The sequence below is a fragment of the Entelurus aequoreus genome, linkage group LG07 (assembly GCF_033978785.1).
Source record: "Entelurus aequoreus isolate RoL-2023_Sb linkage group LG07, RoL_Eaeq_v1.1, whole genome shotgun sequence".
NCBI classification, from domain to species: Eukaryota; Metazoa; Chordata; class Actinopteri; order Syngnathiformes; family Syngnathidae; genus Entelurus; species Entelurus aequoreus.
Window position 1 is genome coordinate 48702335 of NC_084737.1, and position 14711 is coordinate 48717045.

General features: G+C 39.2%; 1 protein-coding gene across 8 annotated transcripts in view; it reads right to left on the minus strand.

Annotated features, from left to right (window-relative positions):
* Positions 1–14711, minus strand: part of cacna2d3a (calcium channel, voltage-dependent, alpha 2/delta subunit 3a) — a 343144-nt gene that overhangs the window by 95149 nt on the left and 233284 nt on the right. For all 8 annotated transcript variants that reach the window (XR_009826794.1, XM_062053832.1, XM_062053836.1 and 5 more), the window contains 3 exons: positions 14335–14424; positions 13701–13814; positions 2262–2340 (listed from right to left, as the gene is read on the minus strand). Coding sequence is in view for 7 of the 8 variants with exons in the window: in XM_062053832.1 (XP_061909816.1) it covers positions 2262–2340; positions 13701–13814; positions 14335–14424 (283 nt within the window). In the remaining variant the exon portion in view is untranslated. The remainder of the gene's footprint in view (positions 1–2261; positions 2341–13700; positions 13815–14334; positions 14425–14711) is intronic.

Consider the following 14711-nt stretch of genomic DNA (forward strand, 5'->3'; position numbering starts at 1 on the left):
TGCTGCTTTTTGATCTTAGCGCCGCTTTCGATACTGTTGATCATAATATTTTATTAGAGCGTATCAAAACGCGTATTGGGATGTCAGACTTAGCCTTGTCTTGGTTTAACTCTTATCTTACTGACAGGATGCAGTGTGTCTCCCATAACAATGTGACCTCGGACTATGTTAAGGTAACGTGCGGAGTTCCCCAGGGGTTCGGTTCTTGGCCCTGCACTCTTTAGTATTTACATGCTGCCGCTAGGTGACATCATACGCAAATACGGTGTTAGCTTTCACTGTTATGCTGATGACACTCAACTCTACATGCCCCTAAAGCTGACCAACACGCCGGACTGTAGTCAGCTGGAGGCGTGTCTTAATGAAATTAAACAATGGATGTCCGCTAACTTTTTGCAACTCAACGCTAAGAAAACGGAAATGCTGATTATCGGACCTGCTCAACACCGACATCTATTTAATAATACCACCTTAACATTTGACAACCAAACAATTAAACAAGGCGACTCGGTAAAGAATCTGGGTATTATCTTCGACCCAACTCTCTCGTTTGAGTCACACATTAAGAGTGTTACTAAAACGGCCTTCTTTCATCTCCGTAATATCGCTAAAATTCGTTCCATTTTGTCCACAAGCGATGCTGAGATCATTATCCATGCGTTCGTTACATCTCGTCTCGATTACTGTAACGTTTTATTTTCGGGTCTCCCTATGTCTAGCATTAAAAGATTACAGATGGTACAAAATGCGGCTGCTAGACTTTTGACAAAAACAAGAAAGTTTGATTATATTACGCCTATACTGGCTCACTTGCACTGGCTTCCTGTGCACCTAAGATGCGACTTTAAGTTTTTACTACTTACGTATAAAATACTACACGGTCTTGCCGATTGTATTGTACCATATGTCCTGGCAAGAAATCTGCGTTCAAAGAACTCCGGCTTATTAGTGATTCCCAGAGCCCAAAAAAAGTCTGCGGGCTATAGAGCGTTTTCTATTCGGGCTCCAATACTATGGAATGCCCTCCCGGTAAAAGTTAGAGATGCTACCTCAGTAGAAGCATTTAAGTCTCATCTTAAAACTCATTTGTATACTCTAGCCTTTAAATAGACTCCCTTTTTAGACCAGTTGATCTGCCGTTTCTTTTCTTTTCTTTTCTACTCTGCTCCCAACCCGGGGTGGACCGTTAGCCTGTGCATCATATGGGGACATCTCTACGCTGCTGGGATGGTTCCTGCTGGCCCCACTATGGACTGGACTTTCGCTGATGTGTTGGACTTTCACAATATTTTGTCAGACCCACTCGACATCCATTGCTTTCGGTCTCCCCTAAAGGGGGGGGGGGTACCCACATATGCTGTCCTCTCCAAGGTTTCTCATAGTCATTCACATTGACGTCCCACTGGGGTGAGTTTTCCTTGCCCGTATGTGGGCTCTGTACCGAGGATGTCGTTGTGGCTCGTACAGCCCTTTGAGACACTTGTGATTTAGGGCTATATAAATAAACATTGATTGATTGATTGATTGATAAGCTATGTGGTCTACATACAACACACAAAGACAAAGATATGTTTCAAAGGGCCAATTTATTTCAGGCCAGAACAAATTGACAAAACTATTTTAAATAGCTGCAACATAATGGCACTTTAACTTAAACTTTAAGTAGATAGGATCTTCGATCCAAGACACAACTTACATTTAACTAAAATATTATTTTCTTTGTGCTCGACAAAAGAAAAGTATTGAGAATGTCTCCATGTTAAAAAACTTGACTTCTGGCTTCGCCATGATGTCTTGTTAGTTGTTATGATAGTAGCGTACGTGTGTGTGTGTGTGTGGCCCTTTAAGATATGACAACATGTGAGGTGAGTGACATCAGTGAGTGAGTGAGCGAGAGAGGTGAGCGAGCGGCTACAGTGAGTGCGTGCAGGTGCTCTAGCTTGGTGGATGGCTGCGTCCAATAAAGTCACAAAGCTGCAACAAACCGCCGGCCTCGTCATTCACCCTCAGCTGTAAAGACCACTTCCGGGTAAAGTGAAGGTTGTTAGCCCCGAAAGAACGTCTCCCCTGCGCTCCTCAACTACGGTATGGTTAGCCAACCACCTGTTGTCACACTTACAGAAACAGGTATCAGTTCTCCACATCCAAACAATGACTGCAATGACCAATATTTTTAAATATCTGACAGCTTGCTGCAACTTCTCTTTGAAAATAAATACTGTATCAAGGAGTAAAAAAGTGCAGTTGTGTGTTGAGCCTACCTTTGTTAGCACACGCCATCCATTTGAGATTTTCTGCAAAAGCTGACTCTCGACCAATCAGGTAAGGGAATATGCGGACCTGTAGAAAAAGAGCAGATAGCATCCGCCAGTCATTCTAATCATATTTTGATGGAGACCAGTGGACCAACGTGGATAGGATAATGCTGCCAAACAAAGGCATACGGTTCATTCTTTATCTGCGAGTGATTAGCAGGCTCATTATTTTGGTTAATTGTAAAGATCGACCAATAAACCGATATTTGGAGCCGATATTCCTTTGTAATAAATCTTAGCTAAACATGAATAGCATAGTCCAGTGATTCTCAAACTGTGGTACGTGTATCACTAGTGGTGTGCGGGCTCCAGCTAGTGGCACGCCAAAGGATCACTTAATAAAATATTCAAACACAGTTTTACTCTTCAATCTGTGCGTAATGTTACGGTGGCTAACACAACCAAATATATGTTTTCACGTCACAGGTGTGCTTGAAGCTCATCGAGAGAATGCCAAGAGTGTCCAAAGCAGTAACCAGAACAAAGGGTGGCTATTTTGAAGAAACTAGAATATAAAACATGTTTTCAGTTATTTCACCTTTTTTTGTTAAGTACATAACTCCACATGTGTTCATTCATAGTTTTGATGCTTTCAGTGACAATCTACAATGTAAATAGTCATGAAAATGAAGAAAACACTTTGAATGAGGACAAGGTGTGTCCAAACTGTTGGCCTGTACTCTATATATATATATATATATATATATATATATATATATATATATGTATATATATATATATATATATATATATATATGTATATATATATATATATATATATATATATATATATATATATATATATATATATATATATATATATATATATATATATATATATATATATATATGCATATGCACTACCGTTCAAACGTTTGGGGTCACCCAAACAATTTTGTGGAATAGCCTTCATTTCTAAGAACAAGAATAGACTGTCAAGTTTCAGATGAAAGTTCTCTTTTTCTGGCCATTTTGAGCGTTTAATTGACCCCACAAATGTGATGCTCCAGAAACTCAATCTGCTCAAAAGAAGGTCAGTTTTGTAGCTTCTGTAACGAGCTAAACTGTTTTCAGATGTGTGAACATGATTGCACAAGGGTTTTCTAACCATCAATTAGCCTTCTGAGCCAATGAGCAAACACATTGTACCATTAGAACACTGGAGTGATAGTTGCTGGAAATGGGCCTCTATACACCTATGTAGATATTGCACCAAAAACCAGACATTTGCAGCTAGAATAGTCATTTACCACATTAGCAATGTATAGAATGTATTTCTTTAAAGTTAAGACTAATTTAAAGTTATCTTCATTGAAAAGTACAGTGCTTTTCCTTAAAAAATAAGGACATTTCAATGTGACCCCAAACTTTTGAACGGTAGTGTATATATATATCCTGTCTGAGCTGCCACCTAATCATGGTAGAGGAGTTTGCGTGCCCCAATGATCCTAGGAGCTATGTTGTCCGGGGGCTTTATGCCCCCTGGTAGGGTCTCCCAAGACAAACTGGTCTTAGGTGAGGGATCAGACAAAGAGCAGCTCGAAGACATCTATGAAAAATACAATCGAAGGACCCAGAGTTCCCTCGCCCGGACGCGGGTCACCCGGGTCCCCCTCTGGAGCCAGGTCCGGAGGTGGGGCACGATGGCGAGTGCCTGGTGGCCGGGCCTGTCCCCATGGGGCCCGGCCGGGCACAACCCGAAGAGGCAACGTGGGTCCCCCTTCCAATGGGCTCACCACCCATAGCAGGGGCCATTGAGGTCGGGTGCAATGTGAGCTGGGCGGCAGCCGAGGCAGGGCACTTGGCGGTCCGATCCTCGGCTACATAAGCTAGCTATTGGGACGTGGAACGTCACCTCGCTGGGGGGGAAGGAGCTTGAGCTAGTGCGCGAGGTGGAGAAGTTCCGGCTAGATATAGTCTGACTCACTTTGACGCACAGCAAGGGCTCTGGAACCAGTTCTCTCGAGAGGGGATGGACTCTCTTCCACTCTGGCGTTGCCAGCAGTGAGAGGCGACGGGCTGGGGTGGCAATTCTTGTTGTCCCCCGGCTCAAAGCCTGCACGTTGGAGTTCAACCCGGTGGACGAGAGGGTAGCTTCCCTCCGCCTTCGGGTGGGGGGACGGGTCCTGACTGTTGTTTGCGCTTTCGCACCACCCGGTGGTGAGCTGGCTGCGATGGTGGGGGAGGATGCCGGACAGACCTGGCAGGTCCAAACGCATTGTGAGGGTCTGCTAGGAACGCCTAGCAGAATCTCCTGTCAGAGAGAGTTTCAATTCCCGCCTCTGGAAGAACTTTGAACATGTCATGAGGGAGGCGCTGGACATTGAGTCCGAGTGGACAATGTTCCGTACCTCTATTGTCGAGATGGCCGATTGTAGCTGTGGCCGCAAGGTGGTTGGTGCCTGTCGTGGCGGTAATCCTGGCGGTGAGGGATGCCGTCAAACTGAAGAAAGAGTCCTATCGGGTCCTTTTGGCTCATAGGACTCCGGAGGCAGCAGACAGGTACCGACAGGCCAAGCGGTGTGCGGCTTCAGCGGTCGCAGAGGCAAAAACTCGGACATAGGAGGAGTTCGGGGAAGCCATGGAAAAAGACTTCCAGACGGCTTCGAAGCGATTCTGGACCACCATCCGCCGCCTCAGGAAGGGGAAGCAGTGCAATGTCAACACCGTGTATGGTGGGGATGGTGTTCTGCTGACCTTGACTGCGGATGTTGTGGATCGGTGGAGGGAATACTTCGAAAACCTCCTCAATCCTACCAACACGTCTTCCTATGAGGAAGCAGTGCCTGGTGAGTCTGGGCTTCCCTGTTTAGGCTGCTGCCCCCGCGACCCGACCTCGGATAAGCGGAAGAAGATGGATGGATGTAAACTTTTGACCACGACTGTGTATGTGTATATATATATATATATATATACATATATATATATATATATATATATATATATATATATATATATATATATATATATATATATATATATATATATACAGTATAGTATATATATATATAGGTATATATATTATAGTATATATATATATATATATATATATATATATACAGTATAGTATATATATATATATATATATATATATATATATATATATATATATATATATGTATATACAGTATAGTATATATATATAGGTATATACAGTATAGTACATATATATATATATATATTTATATATATATACTACACTGTATATACCTATATATATATACTATACTGTATATACTGTATATATATATATATATATATATATATACAGTATAGTATATATATATATAGGTATATATATTATAGTATATATATATATATATATATATATATATATATATATATATATATATACATATATATATACAGTATAGTACATACCTATATATATATATATATATATATATATATATATATAGGTATATACAGTATAGTATATATATATATATATATATATATATATATATATATATATATATATATATATATATATAGGTATATACAGTATAGTATATATATATATATATTTATATATATATACTACACTGTATATACCTATATATATATATATACTATACTGTATATACTGTATATATATATATATATATATATATATATATATATATATATATATATATATATATATATATATATATATATATATATATATATACAGTCGTGGTCAAACGTTTACATACATACACTTGTAAAGAACATAATGTCATTGCTGTCTTGAGTTTCCAATAATTTCTACAACTCTTATTTTTTGTGATAGAGTGATTGGAGCACATACTTGTTGGTCACAAAAAACATTCATGAAGTTTGGTTCTTTTATGAATTTATTATGGGTCTACTGAAAATGTGACCAAATCTTCTGGGTCAAAAGTATACATACAGAACTTTCCTCCAGAAGGTCTTATTTTTGTCCATGTGATGTCAGATGCAACAAAAATTGAGCTGTTTGGCCACAATACCCAGCAATATGTATGGAGGAGAAAAGGTGAGGCCTTTAATCCCAGGAACCCCCACCCTACCGTCAAGCATGGTGGTGGTAGTATTATTATGCTCTGGGCCTGTTTAGCTGCCAATGGAACTGGTGCTTTACAGAGAGTAAATGGGACAATGAAAAAGGAGGATTACTATGGCGTCACATTAGTACCAAAAATCCAAGCGCATAAAAACTGTTATCGCACGCTGATTCTCCACTTCGTGCGCGCGCGACACCCTTTTGCGTGCGCGTGGTGCCTTTGTGCGTGCGTACGGTGCCTTTCTGCGGGCGCGCCGTCTCGGTCTGTGCGCTCTCTGTGTACTCCTGGGATCTCTCCTCGCGCTGTTATGTTTCGTTTTGGTACTTTGGGGGCAGGCATGCTTAGACGGCCCCTTCTTTCTGATTGGCTTTGAGCGTTTTTCATATGAGCCAATCAGAAGTATAGCAGGGCGGGTCATCGTCAATATGTATCAAGATTTACGGAGGAAGAAGTGGATAAAAAAATGTCGGCTGAAAAAGAGGTAAGTTGAGGGACACAGTTATTTACATTATTGAACTGGTTTGGAGTGATTGTAAGGGTACTATTACTAATAATAATAATAATACATTTTTATTTATAAAGCACTTTTCATACATTTAAAATGATGCTCAAAGTGCTTTACATAGTTAAAAACAAAATGAGAAATAACACCCACACCCCATGAAGACAGTCAAACATGTACATAAAAATAAACAAACAACAACAACAACAATAATAATAACAACACAATGACAATAGCCAATCACAGGAACCCTCTGGACGTGGAGATCCAGAGGGCTCTTTGAGGAAACACTAGATGATAAAATAAATGGATTAAACATAATTAAAATACACATCAGGTAAAAGTCCAAAAATAATATGAAATAAGATAAGATATAATCAAACATAAAAATAAACTACAATATGAAAAACTATAAAATAAAATAAAATACAATAAAAACTGAAATATAAATATAATAAGACCATATAAAATAGGCTAAGATATGATAAAACATAAAAAATAACTAATACTAATAGAATAATCCTGCACATTGGGCTTAATAATTGTGTAGTAAAGTGGTTTTTGAATTCAAACAATGTAACCTGAAAGATGTTTAAAATAACAATTAATGTTAATATTTTTGAAACAATATGCTTCTCATAACATGAGTATCTGTGTGCATGAGAGCGTGTAAAGAAAAGCATTGCTATAGTTTCACTTCATCTGCCTTTTTTTTACAACCTACTTGAAGTTGTATTTTTCAAAGTCGGTCATTGAGTACTTTGGTACTTTGCCATCAATGCCCCCCTCAAAAAACCTCCTCTACATCCCTGCCAGCATTTCTGTTTAGAAAAGGAAGATGCAAATTGGTTACTATAGAATACAGAAGTAGAGTATATAACCAAAATGTGTAAGACCGATGACATGTCATGTCACAGCACATTTAATTTGAAGGTCAACAAATAAAACATACCAGTGTTAATAAAATTTAAAAAAATAAAACATACCAGCCTTACATGATTTTTCATTTACATTCAAATTTCGTAATGCAATCGAACAGAATGCAAAAGAGATGGGCTGGCTAGGAAAGAGGTGTAAAATACAGGATGTTTGAGATGGGCTGGCTAGTCAGGCTAGGAAAGAGGTGTAAAATACAGGATGTTTCTGGCCAAAACGGGATACTTGACAAGTATTAGGACTATGATGAGAAGAAAAGTAATAAAACAAGCAACAAGCGAAACAACACACATGAATGTCTAACAGCAGGGATGCTGTGTGAACTAACAAGTCCAGGTGCTTTTTTTATTACATCATGTGGCACATGATGTAATAAAAGGGGAGGGGCGTGGCCTCCAGCTCCGGCTGAATACCGGGAGTTTGTCGGGAGAGGCGCTGAATACCGTGATTCTCCCGCTAAAAACGGGAGGGTTGGCAAGTATGTCATGTGCAGTGCATTTAATGTTTTCAACTAAGATAGCAGTGTAGCCTCCATTCTTCTAACAAGTCAGTAAACCCTTAAAATCACTCCAAACCAGTTCAATAATGTAAATAACTGTGTCCCTCAACTTACCTCTTTTTCAGCCAACATTTTTTTATCCACTTCTTTCTCCGTAAATCTTGATACATATTGACGACGACCCGCCCTGCTATACTTCTGATTGGCTCATATGAAAAATGCTCAGAGCCAATCAGAAAGAAGGGCCGTCTAAGCATGCCCGCCCCCAAAGTACCAAAATGAAACATGACAGCGCACAGACCGAGACGGCGCGCGCGCAGAAAGGCACCGCACGCGCGCAAAAAGGCATCACGCGCACGCAAAAAGGCGCCGCGCGCGTGCACAAAGGCACCACGCGCACGCACAAAGGCACCGCACGCGCGCAAAAGGGTGTCGCGCGCGCACTAAGTGGAAAATCAGCGCGCGATAACAGTTTTTATGCGCTCTGATTTTTGGTACTAATGTGACGCCATAGATTACCTTCAATTTCTTCAGGACAACCTAAAATCATCAGCCCGGAGGTTGGGTCTTGGGCGCAGTTGGGTGTTCCAACAGGACAATGACCCCAAACACACGTAAAAAGTGGTAAAGGAATGGCTAAATCAGGCTAGAATTAAGGTTTTAGAATGGCCTTCCCAAAGTCCTGACTTAAACATGTGGACAATGCTGAAGAAACAAATCCATGTCAAAAAAAACAATTTTGTCAAAAGGAATAGTCAAAAATGTAACCAGAAGCTTGTGGATGGCTACTAAAAGTGCCTTATTGCAGTGAAACTTGCCAAGGGACATGTAACAAATATTAACATTGCTGTATGTATACTTTTGACCCAGCACATTTTCAGTAGACCCATAATAAATTCATAAAAGAACCAAACTTCATGAATGTGTTTTGTGACCAACAAGTATGTGCTCCATTTACTCTATCACAAAAAAATAAGAGTTGTAGAAATGATTGGAAACTCAAGACAGCCATGACATTCATATAAGTTTGGACACCTCCGGCTTACATGAAGACAGAGACTAAATGGATTGTGCTATTTTCTCATTTAAGAGATGCAATCTTCTGGGCACAAGCTAATGTCCAAATGTCATTATTAACTTTGTGTGTACTGTCAAGTTTGCACTTATTTTTAGTACACGCAAAGTCGCAAACCCTTAGTAGAGCAGGCGCAACATGTGTCTACAGCTACTCCATGGAGAGCAAGAGGCACTTCTGTAGTACATTCTGTTTGAGGACATGTGTTTTCCTCTCTGGTAGTCATGAGGTCAAACTACAGGAGACTGCTTATTAAACATTAAAGAGGTTCACGGCAGTCAAAGTACTGCAGAGTTAAAACAAGCATTGGCAGTAAGCCACTGCATGCAATCCTCAACCTACCTGAATGCACACGTTTGACATAGAAGTACAAGCAGACATGCCGCGTATACAAGAATACAAACTAAATATTTACAACATAAATGAACCTGACATCATTATTCGGCAGAAATTCAGGCATGATTTATTACGTACTGTACGTTATTACAACCCGAAAGGGATAAGCGGTAAAAAAATGGATGGATGGATGTATTTTATTAATCATTACCGTCTACATTTTCTAATACATTTAACAATGCAAGTAGATAGAACATAGTGCTAAACCTGGGGAGGTTGAAGTATGAAGTATGAGAGTAACAGTACATGTATATGTAATCAGATTTTTAGGTACACAACATTCGGTACGGTAGAGAGGTGTACAGAGTTTTCAAAAGAAACACAGAGTGAGGGACGCAGGGTTTAACTGCCTTGCGATAGTCATGTGTTTACGCCGTACTCAGCTGGCGGAAGCCTTGGTTAGCAATACCACCAAGGAGAAGCCAAAGCCTAAAAATACATTCAGTTCAGAAGCACTTGCGTAAACAAAACCAGTGTGCCGGTCAACAGGCATTCTGACATATTTGGCGTGTTACTTGCAGGTTCAGGAAGGGCGGTATAAAAAATGAGCAGGAAGAGAATCTCGGTAGAGTGACAGAGACTGAAAGATTCTATTATCAGCAGGACATTTTACAAATGGAACTGTCGAGGAACCTTGTCCTCTCTCTTCAGCCTTGAGGCAATAGTCAGCAGTGGGTAGTCGCAGGGGAAGTTTGTATTTTTATAAGCGACCATCATACCCACATAGGGGCATATTGTAAGGTTCATTTGTACAGGTAAATCACCATAATAACAAACAATGTAGTCAATTAGTCAACCTGTGAGATTCCGCTGAGGTTAGACTGATACGTTATAGGACTTTCTCAAACTAATCAAAGTAAGGAAATAATGTCAACACACACACCTTAATTACACACATTAACTCTATGGTCGATAACTCGCTAAATACTTGATTAGTGAAGAAATTCCCTTTCCCTCCTTCCATCTCCTCCCTTAATTACCTCTCCAGGCAGCCTGGAGGTGGCTTGATTCACAAAGAGACATGGTCAGGCATTTTTTTTAAGATGTGAGATGATAAAAGGGGCAGCACGGTGGAAGAGGGGTTAGTGCATCTGCCTCACAATACGAAGGTCCTGAGTAGTCTTGGGTTCAATCCCGGGCTCTGGATCTTTCTGTGTGGAGTTTGCATGTCCTGTGTGGGTTCCCTCCGGGTACTCTGGCTTCCTCCCACCTCCAAAGACATGCACCTGGGGATAGGTTGATTGGCAACACTAAATGGTCCCTAGTGTGTGAATGTTGTCTGTCTATCTGTGTTGGCCCTGCGATGAGGTGGCGACTTGTCCAGGGTGTACCCCGCCTTCCGCCCGATTGTAGCTGAGATAGGCTCCAGCGCCCCCCGCGACCCCAAAGGGAATATCCATCCATCCATCCATTTTCTACCGCTTATTCCCTTCAGGGTCGCGGGGGGCGCTGGAGCCTATCTCAGCTGCAGTAGAAAATGGATGGATGGATGGAGATGATAAAAGGTTACAGAAATCGTAAATGTTTTTGCCTTGTGTTGCCTTTGTGTGCTTTCAAGATCTATTTTGCAAAGACAAATATTGAAATTCTGCTGCTGTACAAACAGTTTAATTTGACAAAAGACTCTAGCGGTGTTGGCCTCCTTGTCGGCAGTCCTATTTTTTCTTCTGTTGAATTAAAAAAAAGACAAATGAAATCATCAAATAAATAACTTAAACATTCGGTATAGTAAAATACATGTTATCTTACTTAAGCTGGTTTTAGTTTCACCACTACTGAAATAGTTATATATTTTTAATATCTGCAGGTGAAAAGCACCACTCATGTGGATTTGTTTGGAGCGTTTCCATTTAACCCAGACCATTAATGACTATTGGTTTCAGGGGCGTGTTCATACCTCATACTTTCTTGACTTTTATCTCAAAGTTTTTGTTTTTTTGACAGCTTCTGTGTATTTTGTGGACGTGTTACCATCAGACCGTGTTGTCATATTTATGACGAGGCAGGTATTTTCTTGTTTATATTTTACCACAACGCCAAGATGGTTTGCAGCCATTGATCTGTCTTTGTGGATCGGCATCTTCCAAAGGATGGTTAAATGGTCATTTTCTGCTTCTGTCTGTGGTTCGTGTTCATTCCACTTCTATCCTTTGGTAGACCATATCTATTTATTTTTTTCTAGCAATTTTCTTGTTTGTGAATCAACCTTTGCCAATTATCACTAGTAATTGTATTGTTATTATTATTGTTATTATTATTATTATTATTATTATTATTATTATTATTATTATTATTATTATTATCAAATGTATCCATCCAACTACAATACAAATACATATTACAATTAAATATACTGTACAAAAGCCACAAATTGTCTACTATTGTGTAGGATTGTCCTCTTTTTTTCAAATATAAATATTTTATAATCTCGGATACTAACAATGCCAAAGTGTCAAATAATAAGGTTCATGCATTTGCTTGTGAGAGTTCTGGGTCAGGCTGTATTTTTTAAAATCTGGAGTCGCATTAACATCAATGCGTACCGGACCTACTTTGTATGAGCATGCCTTTAAAGGGGACTTAAGAAAAGCATTAGACACAATCAATCATAATGTTGGATATAGAGGACATACAAACCCTTTATTTATTGAATCACAAATATCGAAATTCAACGACTTAGTGCATTTGCAAACAGCTAAAATTATGCACAAAGAACTCTAGAATTTGCTACCCAAGATTGTACAAAAATTATTCTCAACAAAAAAGGAGAATTATAAACTCAGAGAAAAATTTAATTTCAAACATTTGTATGCCCATACAACACTTAAGACCTTTAGCATATCAGTAAATGGAATTAAATTATGGAAGGGGCGGCGTGGCGAAGTTGGTAGAGTGGCCGTGCCAGCAATCAGACGGTTGCTGGTTACTGGGGTTCAATCCCCACCTTCTACCATCCTAGTCACATCCGTTGTGTCCTTGGGCAAGACACTTCACCCTTGCTCCTGATGGCTGCTGGTTAGCGCCTTGCATGGCAGCTCCCGCCATCAGTGTGTGAATGTGTGTGTGAATGGATGAATGTGGAAATACTGTCAAAGCGCTTTGAGTACCTTGAAGGTAGAAAAGCGCTATACAAGTATAACCCATTTATCATTTATCATTTAATGGATTAAGCAAGGAAATCAAACACAGTACTAATATGATCTAGTTTAAGAAACTGTTCAAACTATAAGTGTTTACAAAGCACAAAGAAGAAGAATTATGATAAACATGTACAATCTTTTAAAAAATAAAATAGATAACCTCAAATCTCCTGAGTGAACCATACATTACTTATGTATTTATGATAACTTAGTTATTGTGTATATGTTTATATGTGTAATATTTATTCATGTATTTTGGTACCTATTTATTGTATATTAATTTATTTACAAATGTATTTATTCACTGTTCTGTTATAAACAGAGAACAAAAAAAAACATGCTATGATACGGAAAGGGGTAGTATTAAATAAGCTCTGCTTCTTCCTACTCCTTTTCGGACATGTTGTAATGAAACAACTGGAAATACAAAACAGTCCTGTGAAAAATGTCGTGGACAAGTTAACACAAAGTATTTTACTTTTGTTGACTGTATACGAGATCCAGGCTGCAGCCAACAGTCTTGGCAAAGGGTGAAGCAGAGAGCAGGAGCGGACTGGTTGACAACATATACTAAAAATACCCATTAACGTCCGGCACACATTGACGCCAATGTATTCTCGCTTTTAAAAAAGACTGCAAAGCACAGCGTTCAGATGCATCAAAAACTGCTTGCAGGTTCACGCCCAAATTACGTTATGATTTGACGTATTTTTAAATTGAAATACAACCAAAGTCAACTCATTATTAAACTGCCCTTCAACACAAATGCTGGAATAATATGCTGTTATGCTGTGTGCATAATAAACTACCTTCCTGTCTGGCCAGTTGTACTTGGCAAAGATGGCATCGTATGTATCCACTGCTCCGTCTGTAACCAACATAATGGCCTGGCTACATTCACTACCCCTTCCAGTCTCGTTGAACTGGGAAGACAATAAACATGTGAGAAGAGAGGAGAAAGTGAGTTACTTGAGGTTTGCAAAGCCACTCTTACACCATAATGCAAACATTATCAATTAAAAATACATATGCAAAATAAAGGGTTGGATATTATTCTATTTGCAGCATGTAATGCATTTTTAAATCAACTCACCGGTACTTGCACTTTGTGAAAACTGTGTTGAAGCTGTAACTGATACAACAGCATAGCTACACTAATGACATCACTTGTGACAATACTATCAGGATAAGGATACTTCAATTTAATGTGTAATATATGTGTTTGAGAATACATGTTGGGAATGTAAAATGTTGCAGTATGTTTACAGGTACAGAACGTGTTTGATAACTGCTTTATAATGAAAACATGGCAGCTTTCAGTCGGAGCACTCAAAGGTTCACGATTATGTTGTTTATAAACGTTTAATTGCAGTATAGTGATGAAGTGTGAGCAATGTGCTGGTGTGTCAGAACGTAGTGATAATGCATTGGTGTAGCACTTACCTCACTAAGAAGATTGAATGCCTCACTTAGAGCTAAATCTAACATCCCGATGCCTTGAGCAAAGAGCTTGTCGAGGTGCTCCCTGAAATGCTGGAAAAACATATAGAAAGTGTCAGTGCTGACAAAAAGACAGTGAATGTAAGAATGGCTGAACAAATAGTGAAAGTCAGAAGAGAATATAAATAAATACATGGATAATGGTGTTGTTTAATTTAAAAAATGATATTTTATCCACACTTAACTTGCACACGTGCTGAACTGGGCTTTTATTTGGTTTGGTTTGCTGTCATTGTCTTTACACTGTACTTGCACAACAGGATCACAACATATCCTGTTTCTATTTATTATATTCTAATTATAACCTTTTTCTATGAACA